Source organism: Hyperoodon ampullatus (genome assembly GCF_949752795.1).
Source record: "Hyperoodon ampullatus genome assembly, chromosome: 1".
In the NCBI taxonomy this organism is placed as follows: domain Eukaryota; kingdom Metazoa; phylum Chordata; class Mammalia; order Artiodactyla; family Ziphiidae; genus Hyperoodon; species Hyperoodon ampullatus.
In genome coordinates, this window is record NC_136914.1 from 52,843,195 (window position 1) to 52,866,120 (window position 22,926).

General features: G+C 40.1%; 1 protein-coding gene across 4 annotated transcripts in view; it reads right to left on the minus strand.

Annotated features, from left to right (window-relative positions):
- The window catches only part of SLC4A4 (solute carrier family 4 member 4), a gene marked incomplete at both ends in the record, with an annotated part of 298,688 nt that overhangs the window by 103,254 nt on the left and 172,508 nt on the right, over window positions 1-22,926 (minus strand). For all 4 annotated transcript variants that reach the window (XM_079717224.1, XM_079717222.1, XM_079717223.1 and 1 more), the window contains 4 exons: window positions 879-992; window positions 1,627-1,781; window positions 3,991-4,078; window positions 10,408-10,565. In XM_079717224.1, the coding sequence (XP_079573350.1) occupies window positions 879-992; window positions 1,627-1,781; window positions 3,991-4,078; window positions 10,408-10,565 (515 nt within the window). The remainder of the gene's footprint in view (window positions 1-878; window positions 993-1,626; window positions 1,782-3,990; window positions 4,079-10,407; window positions 10,566-22,926) is intronic.

Below are 22,926 nucleotides of genomic sequence, written 5' to 3' on the forward strand. Positions count from 1 at the left end.
AGACCGGGGCACGAACCTGTGTCCCCTGCATCGGCAGGCGGACTCTCAACCACTGCGCCACCAGGGAAGCCCCTACTCTCTATTCTTTAAGATGGAAGAGGAGAGAAATAATGTCCTCTTAATTTGGGAGAGAAACCCAAGTGGGTCGTCAGAGGAAGAAAATAACATAATTTCATTCAGATGCGACTGCATATTAAAATGACTTACTTTTGTGTTTTCAAAAAATCTGCAGCATTTTTAAAAAGCCATATCTTCATAAATGAGTATCCTACGTAAAACTATAGTTAACCCAAAATGAAATGGAGAACCTAAACCACGAAGGAAATCCTAATGTAAAGAGATTTAACCAAAGCGATCTGGGAAACGTGAATTCCCCACTGCAGGCCCAGGAGATGGCAGCTTGGGAGTTACTCATTTCTGTAACATGTTACCCACTTCTGAGTAAATGTACCAGGGAGAGAGGGAATCATGAAAGCCAAGTGGGGAAGACTGGCACAATACTCAGTCTTCCTGCAACAACCACCCACGAGCTCTCTTTCTCTCTAATACCCCTCACTCATGGTAATACCTAATACCTTTCTCCCATCACAGAAACTCCCTACTTCTGCTTTATTTTGCCCCATAAAACCAGATCCACATTTCGTTATTTGCTCATTGTTTGTCTCCTACCACTACACGGTAAGACCCATAAGGAAAGGGGTTTTTCTTTCATTCACTGCTGCATCCCAAGTGCCTGTGACTAACAGATACACCATAAATGTGTGCTGGCTGACCAAACAAATGTACAAACAGGTGAATAAAATGCTGACAGAAAGATGAAGGTAAATTCAGATAGGAAGAGAACTTCATCATGAACGACCGACAAATCCATAAGTTACCTTCCAGTGCGTTGTAATTCCTCACAATCTGCATGTCCTCCTCCTCCGTGGCCTCCATCATGGGGTGTGTCCCCGTTCATCTGAACATTTTCTCCACCTGAGTACATATTCTTTCTAAGCAAGACAACAGAGCCCAAGAAAAGATTAGTTTATTTCATTCACCTGCCTCTTAGGTGGGTCCTGACTAGCTGATAAAAGAGATGGACTGAAAACCCTTTGGGAGAAAGATAATTATTTCCGGCTGCCATCCTAACAAACAACTTTTGAAGTGTTCTGTTGAGAGCCAAGACAAATGAGTGGATGAACAGAAAGTTGAATAACTTGTATATTGTATAAGAGGGAAATTGTTTCACCTGGAAAAACACAGATTTCTAGAAAATGGCTTCTCCTCAATTATCTCATCCAATTTCTTAACCTCTTCAATCCAAAGGGAGTCATCTTGAGTAAACAAATCTTTCCACATGTACAAGGAGTCCCCGAAACAACCCGAAAAAATCTCTACAATGTATTCCAATATCATAATCTGAGATCTCTAATTTGTAATCACTAAAGAATATCACAACATACAACATTCATTTTATAGTGTCAACAGAATGTCAAACCAAGGCACATGTGTGATTCATCTGAGATAATACCTCAAGTTGAATGGAAACCTGAAAATCTTAGGGCAGTTGGCTGAACCTCTTTCCTTTTCTAAGCACAACCTCCTTCTCAAGAATGAAAACTCCCAATGGCCTGAACATTTTACCTTTTGTCAGATGATGGAAGACTCTTAGGGGGCTCTATCCTGATCGCTGGATCCCATTCCCCGGGTGGAAGGACAATGACTTCATCTAGGAACTCGTCAATGCCAGCAATCAGGTCCTGCCTATCTTTTGCTTTATAAGCAATGTCGTGGAACACCTAAAGAATAAAAAGAGATGTGCTGATCCAACAAGAGAGCTCTCCACGTGCCTCACATCATGTAGAGCCTGAAGAATGCAATCCATAATCCACTTTAACATTACTATAACCATAGCCTCATATTTGCTATTGTTCAGCTTACCCCTAAATATTTTGGTATTCAGATTATGAACCCAAAGAATATAGGTAGAGGCATGAGAAAACAGCTGTGTTTCTTTTATATGATTTTTTCTATCAATAACATGAAACAACATTGCCTTTCATCTCCCACTAGTATGCACCATTACTGATATAGTTGCGATGGAAGCCAGATGAAAATGGTTTAGAGAAATATACTGAAGACCATTCCACCAAATAAAAACTACTGTGCCAAACCACTGCTATAATTCAAGAAGGGTAAGTTCAAGCTGATTGTTAACAATGAGTTAAGACTCAGACACTGCAGCTCTCAAACACACAAATAATGTGTGTTAAAGCAAAGGGCTTTAAGTAGGTGATCATCTGCCTATCTTTTAGCAAGGCAATAATTAAACCATCCAAGGCAGCAAATGTTCTATGTCTTTTATGCAAATATCCAAAGAAGGAGCCTCCAGATGTCCATAATCCTCTTTGTCAATCGCTCCATTCCTCTAACCTGGCTGATGATCTGAAAGTCCTTTACACATAACCTAAGACTTTCATACCTCGTTAAGTCAAGTTCTTTAGTCTCCAGGAGAGAAGATGGCCCTTATTCGATACCCTTACCTATTCTTAAAGATCGCTACTAAGTCTCTTCTCCTCAGTTAGAATTTTTAAAAGCTATCAAACAAACACCACCAATGGTCTGGGGGTTGTGGGGTTGAGGGGAGGGCAATACAAAGTGCCAGCATATCATCTGTAGTGGACACAATTTGCCACAGCCTTATTTTCTCTTGCTGCTTCCCTTAGTAGAGGCTGGAAAGTCGGTCATTTTCCCAGCCTACCCTGACGATAAGGATAGGCAATTCTGACCCATGAGATTAAAAAAGAAGGGGGTGGGGGGTAGCTTTTGAATACCTGTTAAAAGAGACAGACACAGCTAACACTTCCCTTCCTCCTTCCTCCTGCCTTGCATACAGATGACGTGACTGGAGCTGACGGTAGTAGCCATCTTAAGACCACAAAGCAAGAGCCTTGGCACTTGATTTATCATTAAGCAGTTAAATTAAACCAACTCCAGCAACCACCTACCTCCAAATTTCCTCATATGTGAACAAAATAAACCCTAAATTGTTTAAGTCACAATAAGTCAAATTTTCTGTCATTTGCAGCCTAAAGCATTTCTAATTGATACATCTTAGGAGGAATCATTTTTTTAAAGAAATCATAAATATGCAAAAATAAATGAAAGAACCCACTGGGATGCTTAGTTGCCTCAAGGGGAAAAAAACAGCATTGCTATCCATCAATGCTCCCAGATTAAGTAACCATCTTAATCACCAAATCACCAAATAGAACTGCCATAGCTAAATGCTCTATTCTCCACTTAACACATGGAGAAGCTAACATATCAAGCAATGAAGCAAAAACAAAACATTTGGGAAAACAGTAAGCTACAAAGATGCAAAAGCAGAAATTAGTGCTCCTATATTCTCACAGTATTTCTCCTCCTATGAGACCAGTTTGGAGTTTCGTCATGTCTACAATGTGTGTAATGACATTCAAGCTATTAGGAGAGTATGGTCATAATTCCAACGTACTAGATGCTCTGCAGTAACAGTTGCTAATGCATTTTAGTATATGTATCATTCCTTCCCACAAGATAAGAAAACCACAAAAGCAGGTACTTTCTGATACCTAAGGGAAAAAATGCATTATCCATTTTTTTATGCATTATTTTATAGAACCCATCATTTCTGAAACAATACAGTATATGGACACTTGAGTTTCCAGAATTAATATATTAAACACTTTAAGAGATTAAGTTAATACAGTGTCTTGAACCTTTTAAATAATATTTAACATACCTCAGTTTAGAGGAAGAAAGGAAAATATGACTTATTCTAATATAAAATTTATTTTTTGAAAACTATCAAAAGCAGATGTCAGCTCATTTGCATGAACGATTATACCTCATGTTTTAAAAAGGTTGGTAACTACATAATTCTAACTGAATAAATTGTGACAGCCAACTCACAGTATGAAAACACAAGTAGGACATTCACAGATCACCATCTTCCCGATTCCCTACCTCGTCAGACATCAAGGTGGCAATGGCTCTGCCAATCTCATGGTAGGACTTGGCTTTCCCCTTAGGACCTAAGAGAATGAACAAGAACCTAATGGAAGAGGAAAGAAGCAAAGGCTATAACACACATTTCATCAAACTCAATACACATAACACTGAGACACATTTACCCTAATTCATAAAACGGTTAGGTCTAGAATTCACCTTTAAAACAAAGGTAATATTCTTGCTAATATGAAAGATACTCTTTCACACTGTTGTGAAACACAAACTGTTTTTCATTTATTTGGAAGCAAGGGAGAATTTAGCATGGAAACCTGAGAAGCTTCTTCACAGAGAAGGAAAGGTTCACTTTATGAGTCATTCAGTGTTTCTTTTCTAAACTTTCTTCTCTCTTCCTTTCTTCTGACTCTCTGAATCTTTGGAGAAAACCCATTAAGCACAATAACGAGAAAGACTTAGTACATCTTCAGATTTCTCTGACTTTTCTTTACCCAATATGGGTGATGACAAATGATCCTCTCCATATTTTTAAGAAATATTTCTACTCAGAAGTGGCTGGGAGTCAGCAAAAACCAAGTCTTCTACAAGTAAGCCACATGCTGACAGCCAAAGTAAAGAAAGAAAAATATGAGAGAAATTCAAAATAAAGCACCATGAACAGCTAAAATTCTTTCGTGGGCGTCAACAAGTTTCTTTTCCAAACTTGTTTTCTGGATAATGCACAAAGCACTGTTCCATAGTAAGCAAGTCCTGAAACTCGCAATAATGAGCTTTTCTCCACTTAAGTTCACCCCTTATCATGTTGGAAGGAATCCCTCACTGATCATAAGGGCAAAGATGCATGTCTCAACTGGGGAGCAGGAAACCTGGTAAGTAAATGAATTTAAAAACACAGACAAAAGGCAACACTAGGTAAATCCCTTCCTTGCTTATTTATGATCATGTCTTACCTAACATGGAGATAATGAGGACAATAAAAATGATCATATCCTATGTTTGCACAGCTTTTTAAAGCCTGCAAAGCATTTCACATTCACACATCATTTAAACTCTTACTAGCCTCTGCAATAAGGACAGGTATCTTATTTCCATTTAATGGTGAAGAAACCTAGGTTCAAGGAAGTTATGGATGAGCCCAAAGACTGTCCCTAATAAATGACAGAGTAGATAGATAGGACTTCTTACCTCCTGTTTTTTTTCAGCACACGGTTCTGCTTAATAATACCTGCCCAACCTATATACCAGAGTTGTGACTTCACAGAGAAAAGCTATCCAACTATGACTTCCATACATCACTCTGGGGAAAGATGTTGCGGATACTTAGCTGAAGACAAGAAAACTTCAGTAAGATTTTATGGGACAAGGAATGGCTTAGGACTTTTCTTAGTAAAATTTTATTTTTTACTAATTTATTCCTATACCTCACTTTAAATAAGAAAGGACTGATAGCAAGCACTCTTCAAGGTATTAGGGTCTGTTCCCAAATGCCCTTGAATAGGTAGTTCCTTTTTTCATCATAAAATTCAATCCAAAGAGTGAAGAAAAAAAAACCAAATTGAGAATGTAAGAAGGTAAATCTGAAAGTTTGAATACCCATATTTTACACCAGAATAACCATAAAACCATTCACTATTTATTTGCTTAGAAACCAGTTCTGGAGTGGAGCGGTACACTCGCTTTCAAGTGTTATCACAGTAGAAGAAATAGCAAAAGCAATCAGCAGGTGCAAAAGTCTGTTCAAGTATGAAGGAAGTCATTATTAGAATTGGATTTTAGTTCTTCTAACTAGAACTTTTCTTCTTTTGAGGCTGGACCTAATTTATATACCACTACATACAGTATTATAAACTGTTTTTTTATGGACAGTACAATGCATTTTTCTGAAGGGGCGGATCACTGATTTGAATGCAACACCCCCAAAAAATACTTAACCACTACAGTAAAATATAAATCTCATTAAGAAACATCTACAGTGCTGGTCACATGTCCCAATCCTATTTACCTGTCTACCAAGGGCTAGCTGTCAGGCAGGACAATAAGCCCATAGTTTTAGGCAGAAGAAGGTCGATGTGGTGCAGTAAGAGAAAATACATAACACCTGGATGCTTTACTAAGTACATTTTTAGACAATGGATTTCCAAGAACTGATAGAATAATGGATCTTCTAACTTAAATACTTATAAGATGAGGGCATACATTTTCTACAAGTTTTTACTCTGCTCTTTACTAAATAGTACCAAAGAATGAATGGCAGTTATAGACCAGTGGTGACCGTAACATTTATTATAGCAATAAACCCAGCATATGAGAGCTATAGTGTTTTACTAACCTAGATACAAAGGTACAATTCCCCTTTCCTGGGTAATGTGATTTTTATTTTTAAAAAATTATATATATATATATATACACACACACATATATTATTATAAGTATATATATTATATTATATATATTATATATTATCATATATAAAAATATATTATAATTATAATATATATTATATATTTATATAATATATTTTATTTGTATATATATATATACTTTAATGGAAATCATCAAGTGCCAAATAGAAATAAAATATTATATATCAGTTAAAATTTTCACATTACTCCAGGCAGGAACCATTCAGTAAATCCATCTCCTTAAAATGATATAGAGAGGAAATCTGGACATCTACAAATAGCAGGAAACATCCCCTCAGGTCAAGAATTTCATCTGTAGGAAAGCAGACCCTTAAGAAGCCTCTAATTTGAACTGCATTGTTGAAATGGGGATGAGAGATCTGGGAAAACTAACAACACAGAAAAACTCATCAAGTTGAAGTTCCCTCTGCCTGAAACATGTTCTCTCCTCTTTAACCCTCAAAGAAGCAAAAGCTGTTACAACTTTTATGATAGAAGTACCTCTTGCCAAACTCAGCTTTTATAATGTACTGAAAACTTCTTTCATGACTCAAGCTGTTTTTTGTCAAGGGACAGATGTTATTTTTAAACAGAAGCTTTTTTTCTTTATTAACAAATTAGAGTAAACATCACATTTGTGTGGCTGAAAGGGCACAGCTCATGTTGATGGCTTGGGGGAAATAATTTATGTTGCTGAGTTGTTTTTATTCACTCATAACTAGAAACAAGTCATAGTTAGAATTTTTAATAGTGCCTGGTTGTCTCGAGAATCTTCATGGGGCCCTTCTACTCTTATGTGCTCACTTTTCCATACAACTAATTGTGCCTGGGGAGGATGTCTCTAGCATTCTCCACAACAAAAATCAGTACCAGATGATCTGTGTCCAGAACCACTGGGCTATACTCACATTCACAAAATAATTACAGACAGAAACAGAGCATAATATCAGAAAAAGAGCCAGCCTTCCTAAACCACTCAATCTTTTCAGAGAGGAAGTGCACCCCCATCCTTCCTGACATATCACAGCTATTTCTAAAATAAACTCAGTATGTACCAGTCCCAGTCCTTTACTCCCTTCTTTCAAAACAACAGTGAATCAAATAACCCAGTACTCATATTTAGTGGCTTTGGAAAATGTGGCTAAACTGTACCTTCCACAATAAATTCATGAGGACCACAAGCCCACCGTAACCAACCATATTACAGTGAGCAACTGGAAGATTGTTACACAAGACAGAACTGAACTAGCAGGACCTCCATCCCAATTCCTCTAATACAATTTTTTATAGTTTTGACAATTAGGCACAAACAACTGCTTTTAGGCAGATCGTTATTTATAACATAAAATATATATTAACTTACAGTGATATAAAGGGGTAATAAGCATTCTAATTTTTTAGAGGGCTAGAGCTCCCTGAATAACTATTTGCCTTAGATGTGAAAATCAAGGTCAGAAAAGGACAAACTGATCAGGAACTCTGATTATTTTTCATGGGAAAACGCTCAAGTATTTTATTCCAATCCATTCTGGATTTCTCCTTAGATTTTCCCTAAAAGCCTGGCCTCGGAGTCAGAAGTCTGCACTGGTAGTGAATCGTCCCTGTGCCTCCACCTCTCAACTATAAAATGGGAATTATGTTCATCCCCATGTGGCCCCTATATATGACTGAGTGGCAGCCTCTATGGACAGATGTAAGATGATAGCAAGCAAAGTATCTGCAAGATGCTAAGAAAATCATAAACATATCCTACCAAGTCACCAGAGATCAAAGGACAGAGTTTATTTGCTTTCACATGGCTGGCAAGAAGGGCCCCTACGTGGAGAACATCCACCCAGTTGGTAGGAGTCCAGCTGCAAGCAGAAAGCTAAAATAGATCAAGCCAAGAGCAGGGGAGATAGAGAAACTTGTGAACTCTACACAAAAGGAGCAGCTACCACCACATTTCCTAAAAGATGCATGGTAGTAATGCTGTTTATGATGAATAGTAATAATAATAATAATAATAAGCAAAAGAGCCTAACATTCCTCCATCTTCAAAAGGAAAAATGACCGTTGTTACAAGTTGTGCACAGAAACAGACTTCTTGGGTCTCCCTGCAGGACAACAGGGTGGCATGCATGTTAAAGCACATGGCTGAGTGCAGAGGCATCCTTCACAATGACTACCACACTCCTTGTAGGATTTCCTTTATTGGATTTCACAGGATGCAGCCATTGTAAATGGCCCCATATTACTCATACACAAAAAAGCTAATGAGACTCCCTACTCAGTGATTACAGCTTGCCCTGGTTCGGAGGACAGCAAATGGATAAGACTACTTCCTGGAAAAATGTTAACATGCTAGGATATATTATTCAGATTATTGCCCTGAAACAGATTTACGACATTACTGAATTACATTCCCTTGAATTGCCTGGGCTCCTTTTTTCTACTCAAATGATGCTGGATTGTACCCCTAGACTAGTACCACCCTCCAGTACAGAAGAAAATGAACCAGACAGGAACAGAAGATTAGAGGGACACAAAAATAGTCATGACTTGCTACTCAATGAACTTGTATTATTGTTAAACAAAAAGCCTTATAAAATATTTTTTATTTGTAGCTTCTAGAAAAAAATAATAATAAAAAAGAAAAAGCAAGAGAAATTTAACACTTCTGGGCACACGTTTTTTTCTTTCAAGCTCCAGTAAAGTTAGTCCAAAGAGACAAAAATAAAACCAAAGGGACACACAAGCTGGACTTCGGCCACGATCTGAGTCAGCTAGCTGTTCGCCAGGTGATTGCTCAGATAGAACTGCAAGGCTCTGCTGGAATGTTTTCAAGCAAAAAGCTAAGTTACAGAAAACACACATCATGACAATCCCATTAATTGAATATGATCATCGCCTTTCCTCTGCTATTTGTCCAATGACTGCTTGTATTATTCCTATATTGTAATATGACAAGTATTATTCCTATTTTAAGTGTCTAAGAAATATAAAAATGGAGTAAAAATGCCTGTATGATAAGAATGGCCTGTAATCTATAAATTGGGAGGCCATAGGAAATGTTCTCCTAATTTGCATCCTAAGTTGGCTCAGAACAAACCTTGACCCCCTTGTCTTGTTGGTTGATCACACTCAGATCATCTGAGGTCACTGAGCATTCACAGCCCTTCCTGCTCACGTGGGAAACCTAAAGAAAAGTCCCCTGGGACCCACAAAAGGCACACACACCCCCAAAAAAGGTCCTATTTATATGATAATTTTCTAATGTCAACCTGAAGATTATAAACTTCTCTTTAAACTCTTCTTAAGCACAAGTTTAAGTGAAGCATTAACTACTATTGACCCATTGCACTTTGGAAGTCAAGCTTCAAAATTCCTCTACTGGGCTCAGTTATAGAAGGAAATAAAAGAGGATGACTTCTAAAGTATTGTGCAGGGTAATGAGTACACGATTGTAACAGTAATATGCTTCCTTTTAAAATTTTATGAGTCATAACACATAACAGTAAAGTGGGCAAATGATTTTTACATATGTGTATATATATATATAATATACATATAGACATGTCTATATATATAATGTGCATATGTATGTATGTATGTACCCACTACCAATTTTCTAATAAAACAGAGAGCAAATGAAAGCAACTCTGACCTTTGAATCATTCACCATCTATATGATCTTAGAGAAGTTACTTAAACTTTCAAACTCAGTTTCTTCATCTATAAAATCCACATACCTATAGTTTATACTTTAAAAAATCATTATGAGGATTAAATAGACTAATCCATAAGAAACTGTTCTGTGGACCAATGAATTATTATAATTGTTATTATTATTACTACTGTACAAGTGCCAAGTAATCTGATAGCATGAAAATCAGACTGAACCATTATTTCGGGTTAAACCTTTCCAATATGCTTGCTTTGGATGTACCCTCATCCTCTTGGTTCTCTAGCCTGAGGGAGAGGAGCTGTCCCTATCACCACATTGTGGACCCCAGCGGGTCAGGGAGCAGCTTACCTTGTGGGCACAGGGACCTCAGTCAGGGCACCCAGCATGACGGCCTGCTGCAGCCGAACAAAGGCAATGAAAGGAGAATCTAAGAAGTTGACCTCGCCAACAAGCACGTTGGAGGCTTCGGCATCACGTGGCAGTTTTTTCATGAACTTATTCTTCAGCTGCATGGGAAGAGACAAGAAAACACAACTTATTTCCAGAGAAGGGAACTCAAAAGAATTTCCTTTATATGAGTCTACACGCAACAGCAAGCCCTGGCTAGCTATTCTTCTATTATGTTTAACCATTCTATCATAATAAACATTTCTCTGTACTTTGAATTCAAAAATATTGAGAGTACAGTCACATGGTTTACATGAGGGTATAGTCACATGCTTTACATTGTTTTAACAATATTTACATATATATCAATTCATTTACTTATTCACTCAATAAATGAGTTGAGAGTCTCCTATGAGCCAGGAACTGATCTAAGCCTTAGGGATAAGGGATGCGTCAACTAATTACATGTCCTCCTTGAGCTCATATTTTCAGCAGGGGAGAAGTAAAATATGATTTAAAGTAGTGATAAGTGCTGAGAAGGATAAATAAAACACGTAAGAGGGTACTGCTTTAGGCAGGGAGGTCAGGGAAGGCCTCTGAAGAAATACATTTGACATTGGAGTGAGGGGACAAGCCAAGCAAAGATCTGGGCAAAGAACACTGTAGGCAAAGAGAGCAGCAAGTGCAAAGCCTCTGAGACAGGCAAGAGCTTGGCAGCTAGGGGAACAGTAAGTAGGTAAGTGTGGTGGGAGCTGCAGGAGAAAAGGAGAGAAAATGGCAGCAAATGAAGCTGCAGAGGTTAGGAGGGACCAGGTGGTAGAGGAAATGAAGGCCACAGAAAGAAGTTTTGGATGTCTTAGACGGAACGTACCTACTAAAAGTCCAAGTGGAAATGTGGAGTAGAAAGACATCAATTCAGGAGATACCACCATGTAAGCAATATTTAAGACCATGGGATAGGATGACACAACCTCGGATGTGAGTGTAGAGAAGAGGGAGAAGATCTAAACCCCAGGCTACTCTACCTTTTATAGGGACGGGAGGGGCTATCAGCAGAAGACATTGAAAAAGAGCAGCCAGTGAGGTAGGGAGAGAACCAGGACTTCATCAACTGTCGGGTGAAGAAAGGGCTCAATAAGGAAACGGTATCAGCTGCTGAGTCAAAGCCTGCTGGAAGTTCAAATAAGATGAGAACTAAGAAGGAACCAATGAATTTGGCAAAGTGGAAGGGCTGGGTGATCCTGACAAGAGCTGTTACAGTGGACACCAGGCTACCCAGTTAAGAATGAGAGGTGAAGAAGTAGAGACAGGGAATGGAGAGAATTATTTTGAGAAATGTTGCTGCCAAGAAAAGCCAAGAATTAAGGAGGTAGGTGAAGGAAGGCATAAAACAGGGGATTTTTTAAACGGGAAATATGATAACACTTTGGAGTGTGCATGAGGATGATCTCGTAGAGACAGATTATTGCTATAGGAGATAGGGGATAAATGCAAAAGCGGCTCAAGCAACCGTGAACTATTGAGATGATGAGATGATGTCCATGCCACAGGTAGAGGGATTAACTTCAGGTGGAACACAGAGAGCTCATCAATCCCAGCTAGGGAAGGCAGGGTACAGATGGGGGTGATCTGGGAAGTTTGTGGGGTGAAGATGAGGGCTTCTGAGGACTTGCATTTTTGCAGTGAAATATGAGTGATCTGATGGTAAGGGGGAGGAGGGATGTACATGGGAGCTTGAGAAGAAAGGTAAAGGGGTAAAGTGGTTTTCTTAGAGAGTAAACGTTGCTTAACAGTCACTTTGAAAAGTTATCTTGTAGCTGTTATTTCCCCTCCTCCTCAGCTCCCACTTAGAGTAGGATTGTTCAAGCACCCTTCAGTGAGTGGGAAACATCTCCCAAAAGCTCAAGGAGAACATCTCAACAATCATAAAAGGATGGAGATAAGAATTTTGCAGGGCCTTATGAAACACACAGACTTCTGGGATACACTTATCATCAATATCAATGTCTCTCCCCTCAAGTCAAAAAGTTAACAGTGAACTTTTTTTGCCATGGATTATTGGCTGATATGGGAAGTGGGAGACACGGCCCAATTTTCCCCAGTAATGAAAAATTATAGTAACATTTAATTTTCAATTTCCATTTAAACAGTTCTTAATTAGGGAAAATAAGTGCCATGAAAATTAATTCCCCCAAACTATCACCCTCAGTAGCATTTTTATGAGATTCTTTCATTTGGTACTTCATACAAGAAGAAAGCTGTCACCAGTTCTAGGAAGATGGCGGAAGAGTAAGACGCGGAGATCACCTTCCTCCCCACAGATACATCAGAAATTCATCTACACGTGGAACAACTCCTACAGAACACCTACTGAACGCTGACAGAAGACCTCAGACCCCCCAAAAGGCAAGAAACTCCCCACATACCTGGGTAGGGCAAAAGAAAAAAGAATAAACAGAGACAAAAGGATAGGGACGGGACCTGCACCAGTGGGAGGGAGCCGTGAAGGAGGAAAGGTTTCCACACACTAGAAGCCCCTTCGTGGGCGGAGACTGCGGGGGGAGGAGGGGGAAAGCTTCGGAGTAGCGGAGAAGAGCACAGCAACAGGGGTGCGGATGGCAAGGCGGAGAGATTGCTGCACAGAGGATCGGTGCCCTCAGGCACGCACCAGCCCGAGAGGCTTGTCTGCTCTGCCGCTGGGGCGGGCGGGGCTGGGAGCTGAGGCTCGGGTATCGGCTTTCAGTCGGAGCGCAGGGAGAGGACTGGGGCTGGCGGCAGGAAGAGAGCCTGAAGGTGTTGTTGGTGCGCCGCAGCTAGCCCGGAGGGAGTCCGGGGAAAAAGTCTGGAGCTGCCGAAGAGGCAGGAGACTTTTTCTTCCCTTTTGTTTCCTGGTGCGCGAGGAGAGGGCATTAAGAGCGCTGCTTAAAGAAGCTCCAGAGACGGGCGCGAGCCGTGGCTGAAGGCGCAGAACCCGGAGATGGGCGTGGGACACTGGGGCTGCTGCTGCCGCCGACACAAGGCCTGTGTGCGAGCGCAGGTCACTGTCCACCCCCCCTTCTGGGGAGCCTGTGCAGCCCGCCACTGCCAGGGTCCCGGGACCCAGGGACGGCTTCCCCGGGAAAGTGCACGGAGCGCCTCAGGCTGGTGCAACGTCACGCCGGCCTCTGCCGCCGCAGGCCTGCTCCACACTGCGTGCCCCTCCCTCCCATCAGCCTGAGTGAGCCAGAGCCCCCGAATCAGCGGCTCCTTTAAACCCGTCCTGTCTGAGCGAAGAACGGATGCCCTCCGGCGACCTACGCGCAGAGGCGGGGCCAGGTCCAAGGCCGAGACCCGGGAGCTGTGAGAGCAGAGAAGAGACAGGGAAATCTCTCTGTGCAGCCTCGGAGGCAGCGGATTAAAGCTCCACGGTCCGCTTGATGTGCCCTGCATCTGTGGAGTGCATGAACGGACAGCGAATCATCCCAAATTGAGGAGGTGGACTTTGAGGACAAGATTTAAGATTTTTCCCCCTTTTCCTCTTTTTACAACGAATTATCCCAAATTAAGGAGGTGGACTTTGAGAGCAAGATTTCAGACTTTTCCCCCTTTTTCCTCTTTTTACAACGAATTATCCCAAATTGAGAAGGTGGACTTTGAGAGCAAGATTTTCGATTTTTTCCCCCTGTTCTCTTTTTGTGAATGTGTATGTGTATGCTTCTGTGTGAGATTTTCTCTGTATAGCTTTGCTTCCACCATAGGTCCCAGGGTTCTATCTGTCCGTTTTTTTTTTTTTCAATAATTACTTTTTTATTTTTAATAACGCTACTATATTTTATACTTTATTCTATTTTACTTTATCTTCTTTCTTTTTTTCCTACCTTCCCTTCCTCCCTCCCTCCCTCTGCCTTTCTTTCTTTCTTTCTTTCATTCCTCCCTCCCTCCCTCCTGTCTGTCTTTCTTTCTTTCCTTCCTCCCTCCCTCCCTCCTTTCTTTCTTTACGTCCTTCCTCCCTCACTCCCTCCTCTTTCTTCCTTCCTTCCTTCCTTCCTTCCTTTCTTTCCTTCTTCCTTTCTTTCTCTCTCTCTTTCTTTCTTCTACTAATTCTTTCTTTCTACTTTTTCTCCCTTTTATTCTGAGCCAGGTAGATAAAAGGCTCTTGGTGCTCCAGCCAGGAGTCAGTGCTGTGCCTCTGAAGTGGGAGAGCCAACTTCAGGACACGGGTCCACAAGAGACCTCCCAGCTCCACATAATATCAAGCGGTGAAAATCTCCCAGAGATCTCCATCTCAACACCAGCACCCAGCTCCAGTCAACGACCAGCAAGCTACAGTGCTGGTCACCCTATGCCAAGCAACTAGCAAGACAGGAACACAACCCCACCCATTAGCAGAGAGGCTGCCTAAAAACATAATAAGGCCACAGGCACCCCAAAACACACCACCAGACGTGGACCTGTCCACCAGAAAGACAAGATCGAGCCTCAACCACCAGAACACAGGCACTAGTCCCCCCCACCAGGAAGCCTACACAACCTACTGAAACAACCTTAGCCACTGGGGACAGACAACAAAAACAATGGGAACTACGAATCTGCAGCCTGCAAAAAGGAGACCCCAAACACAGGGAGATAAGCAAAATGAGAAGACAGAAAAACACACAGCAGGTGAAGGAGCAAGATAAAAACCTACCAGACCTAACAAATGAAGAGGCAATAGGCAGTCTACCTGAAAAAGAATTCAGAATAATGATAGTAAAGATGATCCAAGATTCTATTTCCATGATCCAAAATCTTGGAAATAGAATAGACAAAATGCAAGAAACAGTTAACAAGGACCTAGAAGAACTAAAGATGCATCAAGCATCGATGAAAAACTCAATAAATGAAATGAAAAATACTCTAGATGGGATCAATAGCAGAATAACTGAGGCAGAAGAACGGATAAGTGAGGTGGAAGATAAAATAGTGGAAATAACTGATGCAGAGCAAAATTTAAAAAAAGAATGAAAAGAACAGAGGACAGTCTCAGAGACCTCTGGGACAACATTAAACGCACCAACATTCGAATTATAGGGGTTCCAGAAGAAGAAGAGAAAAAGAAAGGGACTGAGAAAATATTTGAAGAGATTATAGTTGAAAACTTCCCTAATATAGGAAAGAAAATAGTTAATCAAGTCCAGGAGGCACAGAGAGTCCCATACAGAATAAATCCAAAGAGAAATACGCCAAGACACATATTAATCAAACTGTCAAAAATTAAACACAAAGAAATCATATTAAAAGCAGCAAGGCAAAAACAACAAATAACACACAAGGGAATCCCCATCAGGTTAACAGCTGATCTCTCAGCAGAAACTCTACAAGCCAGAAGGAGTGGCAGGACATAATTAAAGTGATGAAGGAGAAAAACCTGCAACCAAGATTACTCTACCCAGCAAGGATCTCATTCAGATGTGATGGAGAAATTAAAACCTTTACAGACAAGCAAAAGCTGAGAGAGTTCAGCACCACCAAACCAGCTTTACAACAAATGCTAAAGGAACTTCTCTAGGCAAGACACACAACAGAAGGAAAAGACCTACAATAACGAACCCAAAACAATTAAGGAAATGGAAATAGGAACATACATATCAATAATTACCTTAAATGTAAATGGACTAAATGCTCCCACCAAAAGACACAGAGTGGCTGAATGGATACAAAAACAAGACCCATATATATGCTGTCTACAAGAGACCCACTTCAGACCTAGAGACACATACAGATTGAAAGTAAGGGAATGGAAAAAGATATTCCATGCAAATGGAAATCAAAAGAAAGCTGGAGTAGCAATTCTTATATCAGACAAAATAGACTTTAAAATAAAGACTATTAGAAGAGACAAAGAAGGACACTACATAATGATCAAGGGATCGATCCAAGAAGAAGATATAACAATTGTAAATATTTATGCACCCAACATAGGAGCACCTCAATACATAAGGCAAATACTAACAGCCATAAAAGGGGAAATCGACAGTAACACACTCATAGTAGGGGACTTTAACACCCCACTTTCACCAATGGACAGATCATCCAAAATGAAAATAAATAAGGAAACACAATCTTTAAATGATACATTAAACAAGATGGACTTAATTGATATTTATAGGACATTCCATCCAAAAACAACAGAATACACATTTTTCTCAACTGCTCATGGAACATTCTCCAGGATAGATCATATCTTGGGTCACAAATCAAGCCTTGGTAAATTTAAGAAAATTGAAATTGTATCAAGTATCTTTTCTGACCACAATGCTATGAGACTAGACATCAATTACAGGAAAAGATCTGTAAAAAATACAAACACATGGAGGCTAAACAATACACTACTCAATAACGAAGTGATCACTGAAGAAATGAAAGAGGAAATAAAAAAATACCTAGAAACAAATGACAATGGAGACACGATGACGCAAAACCTATGGGACGCAGCAAAAGCAGTTCTAAGGGGGAAGTTTATAGCAATACAATCCCACCTTAAGAAACAGGAAACATCTCGAGTAAACAACCTGACCCTGCACCTAAAGCAATTAGAGAAAGAAGAACAAAAAAACCCCAAAGTTAGCAGAAGGAAAGAAATCATAAAGATCAGATCAGAAATAAATGAAAAAGAAATGAAGGAAACAATAGCAAAGATCAATAAAATTAAAAGCTGGTTCTTTGAGAAGATAAACAAAATTGATAAACCCTTAGCCAGACTCATCAAGAAAAAAAGGGAGAAGACTCAAATCAATAGAATTAGAAATGAAAAAGGAGAAGTAACAACTGACACTGCAGAAATACAAAAGATCATGAGAGATTACTACAAGAAATCTATGCCAATAAAATGGACAACCTGGAAGAAATGGACAAATTCTTAGAAATGCACAACCTGCCAACACTGAATCGGGAAGAAATAGAAAATATGAATAGACCAGTCACAAGGACTGAAATTGAAACTGTGATTAAAAATCTTCCAGCAAACAAAAGCCCAGGACCAGATGTCTTCACAGGCGAATTCTATCAAACATTTAGAGAAGAGCTAACACCTATCCTTCTCAAACTCTTCCAAAATATAGCAGAGGGAGGAGCACTCCCAAGCGCATTTTACGAGGCCACCATCACCTTGATACCAAAACCAGGCAAGGATGTCACAAAGAAAGAAAACTACAGGCCAATATCACTGATGAACATAGATGCAAAAATCCTCAACAAAATACTAGCAAACAGAATCCAACAGCACATTAAAAGGATCATACACCATGATCAAGTGGGGTTTATACCAGGAATGCAAGGATCCTTCAATATACGCAAATCAATCAATGTGATACACCATATTAACAAACTGAAGAAGAAAAACCATATGATCATCTCAATAGATGCAGAGAAAGCTTTCGACAAAATTCAACACCCATTTATGATAAAAACCCTGCAGAAAGTAGGCATAGAGGGAACTTTCCTCAACATAATAAAGGCCATATATGACAAACCCACAGCCAACATCGTCCTCAATGGTGAAAAACTGAAACCATTTCCACTAAGATCAGGAACCAGACAAGGCTGCCCACTCTCACCACTCTTATTCAACCTAGTTTTGGAAGCTTTAGCCACAGCAACCAGAGAAGAAAAGGAAATAAAAGGAATCCAAATTGGAAAAGAAGAAGTAAAGCTGTCACTGTTTGCAGATGACATGATACTATACATAGAGAATCCTAAAGATGCTACCAGAAAACTACTAGAGCTAATCAATGAATTTGGTAAAGTAGCAGGATACAAAATTAATGCACAGAAATCTCTGGCATTCCTGTACACTAATGATGAAAAATCTGAAAGTGAAATCAAGAAGACACTCCCATTTACCACTGCAACAAAAAGAATAAAATATCTAGGAATAAACGTACCTAAGGAGACAAAAGACCTGTATGCAGAAAATTATAAGACACTGATGAAAGAAATTAAAGATGATACAAATAGATGGAGAGATATACCATGCTCCTGGATTGGAAGAATCAATATTGTGAAAATGACTCTACTACCCAAAGCAATCTACAGATTCAATGCAATCCCTATCAAACTACCACTGGCATTTTTCACAGAACTAGAACAAAAATTTTCAAAATTTGTTTGGAAAAACAAAAGACCCCGAATAGCCAAAGCAATCTTGAGAACGAAAAATAGAGCTGGAGGAATCAGGCTCCCTGACTTCAGACTATACTACAAAGCTACAGTAATCAAGACAGTGTGGTACTGGCACAAAAACAGAAAGATAGATCAATGGAACAGGATAGAAAGCCCAGAGATAAACCCACGCACATATGGTCAACTTATCTTTGATAAAGGAGGCAGGAATGTACAGTGGAGAAAGGACAGCCTCTTCAGTAAGTGGTGCTGGGAAAACTGGACAGGGACATGTAAAAGTATGAGATTAGCTCACTCCCTAACACCATACACAAAAATAAGCTCAAAATGGATTAAAGACCTAAATGTAAGGCCAGAAACTATCAAACTCTTAGAGGAAAACATAGGCAGAACACTCTATGACATAAATCACAGCAAGATCCTTTTGGACCCACCTCCTAGAGAAATGGAAATAAAAACAAAGATAAACAAATGGGACCTAATGAAACTGAAAAGCTTTTGCACAGCAAAGGAAACCATAAACAAGACCAAAAGACAACGCTCAGAATGGGAGAAAATATTTGCAAATGAAGCAACTGACAAAGGATTAATCTCCACAATTTATAAGCAGCTCATGCAGCTCAATAGCAAAAAAACAAACAACCCAATCCAAAAATGGGCAGAAGACTTAAATAGGCATTTCTCCAAAGAAGATATACAGACTGCCAGCAAACACATGAAAGAATGCTCAACATCATTAATCATTAGAGAAATGCAAATCAAAACTACAATGAGATATCATGTCACACCAGTCAGAATGGCCATCATCAAGAAGTCTAGAAACAATAAATGCTGGAGAGGGTGTGGAGAAAAGGGAACACTCTTGCACTGCTGGTGGGAATGTGAATTGGTACAGCCACTATGGAGAACAGTATGGAGGTTCCTTAAAAAACTACGAATAGAACTACCATATGACCCAGCAATCCCACTACTAGGCATTTACCCTGAGAAAACCATAATTCAAAAAGAGTCATGTACCAAAATGTTCATTGCAGCTCTATTCACAATAGCCCGGAGATGGAAACAACCCAAGTGTCCATCATCGGATGAATGGATAAAGAAGATGTGGCACATATATACAATGGAATATTACTCAGCCATAAAAAGAAACGAAACTGCGCTATTTGTAATGAGGTGGATAGACCTAGAGTCTGTCACACAGAGTGAAGTAAGTCAGAAAGAGAAAGACAAATACCGTATGCTAACACATATATATGGAATTTAAGAAAAAAAAAATGTCATGAAGAACTTAGGGGTAAAACAGGAATAGAGACACAGACCTACTGGGGGTGGGCTTGGGGATATGGGGGGGGGCTGTGACGGGGCGGGGGAGAGGCATGGACGTGTATACACTGCCGGGCGTGGGGTGGATGGTTGGTGGGGGGTGGCCGCGTGGCGCGGGGGGATCGGCTCGGTGCTTTGTGGCCGCCTGGAGGGGTGGGATGGGGAGGGTGGGAGGGAGGGAGACGCAGGAGGGAGGGGATGTGGGAACAGATGTATATGTATGACTGATTCACTTTGTTGTAAAGCAGAGACTAATAAAAAAAAAAGAAGAAGAAAGCTGTGAGTCAAAAAAAAAAAAAAAAGGAAGTTGGGGTTAATAATTTAGTGGAAACCAAAAAGAAAAAAAAGAAAAAAAAGCAAAGGCAAGATATATATTTTTAGATGTCAGAAACATGACTACTTCTAGCAGTAAAAGACTTTTCCAAAGTTTACACCATTAATCCTTCAAAAAATACTAATATTTCAAAAAAATCTGTTTATGTTCTACAGATATGAAAAGGGCAGCCACAGGAATGGTCTAAAAACATCAAATTGCCAAAACTGTTATTATGGCCTAAGAAACTTACAGTAATGAATTGTTCTTTGTAACACAGAGTAGAGTGTGGGGTACAGTGAAGTGACCCAAACGCATAACAAACTATCACTGCAAGAGTAATCTTCTTCCACCCCTTTCCAGAGAAAGCTCCCATTACCAAAACAGTGCAAGAAGCTCTATAATAATCCAATTCTCTCCAGCACTCTTTGCTCTAGTTAGGCAAGCAATCTGATCATAATCTCCTTCTGTTTTATGTACTTAGACTCCCATACTTAGGATCAAAAACTGTCCTTTCCTCATTTCTACCTTTTCTAAACCTTCAGAACTCAGAACAAGCCTTTCTACTACCTCAGCGCTCCTCCTTGGGAATTCCAGAAGCACTCATTTCTGAATCACACATTTGCCGAAGGTGAAGTCTTTCTCCTGAGCTTCCTGAGGGTTAGGACAGTTTATTCCCCGTGGTACTAAACACTTACTTTGCACATAATTCAGCTGTAATAAATATTTTGAATGGCAGGAATGAACTCTGTAGCACTAAAAATCAGACCACAAGACCATCAAATGCCCAGGAAAGTTAGAGAGGTTTTAGAGGCTCATTCTAGACCATACTAACTATGTCTGGATCTGCTATCACTGAGCAACTACCTGATCCACAACACACAGAGAATATTCCACAGTCAACTATTTTCTTCCACAAAATGCTTTACTAGGACTATGGTACCTTTACTGAGATGACTGTACCATCTTGGAAAATTAGAAGTATATTTTTACAGCTAAAGGAACTGTATTCTATGTGCTCTGAAGAGAAGTAGTTATAAAGATATGTTCCTTTAGATCAGCATACCTCAAACTGTTTGTGGAATACTAGTGTTCCCGGACAAACTAATAGCTATTCTAAAATAGAAATGTGTGGCGCCTGAGGCGCCCCAGAACTTAGTCCTTTGATGGCTCTTTTCTTTCTACACACACTCCCTGGGTGATCTCAATCAAGAACCATGCCTTTAAATACCATCTACATACTGCCGACTCATGAATTTATATCTTCAGCCAGGACCTCTTCCCTGAACTCCAGTCCTATAACATCTCTACTTGGATGTCTAATAAGCATTGCAAAGTTCACAAATCCAAAACTGAGCCCCCTAAGAGTCTCCTCAAACTAGCTCTTCCTGGAGTCTTCCAGGCCCAAACCTTGCTCTCATCCCAACACCTCCTCCTCTCACACCCCATGTCCATCTTATCAGCAAATCCTGTTGGACTTATATTCAACTTATATCCAGAATCCAACCATTTCTTACCATCTTCACTGCCACCACCCTGGTCCACATTACGAGCATCTCTCTCCTGGGTTATGGCATTGGTCTCCCGGCTGGATTATCTGCTTCTGCCCTTGCCCCCCAATCTGTTCTCCAAAGCAGCCAGAGCAATCAAATCAGGAGTCAGATAAAACCCTCTGTTGGCCCCATTTCACTGAGAGGCAAGACAATATCTTTATGACAAGCTGCAACCCCAGCATCATCTGGCTCCCCATCAGTTCCCTGACTTCCTTTCCTACTGTCTTTTCCCAGTCTTCTCCTGACCCCCCACTCTAGCCTCCAAGTCCTCCCTAAAACTCGCCAGGCACACTCTTACCTCAGGGCCTTTACACCTGCTGTTGCCTCTGAATGGAATGTCTGCAGGGCTTCCTCCCTCATTTCCTTCAGATCTTTACTTAAGTCACTTTCTCATCAGTAAGAATTTCCCTGGCCACATTAGTTAAAATTTCAACCTCCCTCTCCCCACAGATTCTTCTTAACTCCTCCTTCCTGCCTCATTTTTTAGTTCTTTGTATTTATTATAGTCAAGAATGTTGCATGTTTTACTTATCTTCTTTATTATCTCCCCACTAGACTACCCACTAGAATGTAAGCTCCCTAAAAGTAGGAATATACATTTCTTTTGTTCAGTGTTGTATCCCTAATGCCTAGGAGAAAAGCTGAATAAATATTTGTTGAATGAATGATGGTTATTATTTCTGCTCTTCACAATAAGCTTTTCTAATGCTTCTTTTGAAGTAGTAGGTTCTGGGCATTCCACCACTAGCCAGGCCATCTAAGTGGACAAAAGGCCTAGATATGGCCTATCTTAGTAAACAGTGATTGGTAACAGTGTTACCATTCACGCAGGGACCAAAACATTTTGGAAAATTAATACTCAAATGTGTAAAAACCAATATTTCCCTTTCACCTGAGGTTGTTCCCCTCTTTGTTGAAAGGGCCTGTCACAGTACTGTCCACACTAGGAGAGAATGAAGTCATCACCCAAAATGAAACACACAAAATCAGGAGAGAAAAATGGATGAAAAGAGAGACTGCTGAGTCCCCAGCCCAGGCCCTGAGGTCCTGCAGCTTCTCCATTCTGTGAACTCATCAAGAATTCTTACTAGTTATATAAGCCAGAAAATTCCATTTAGGGCTTATATTAATTTGAGGTGATTTCTGTCTACT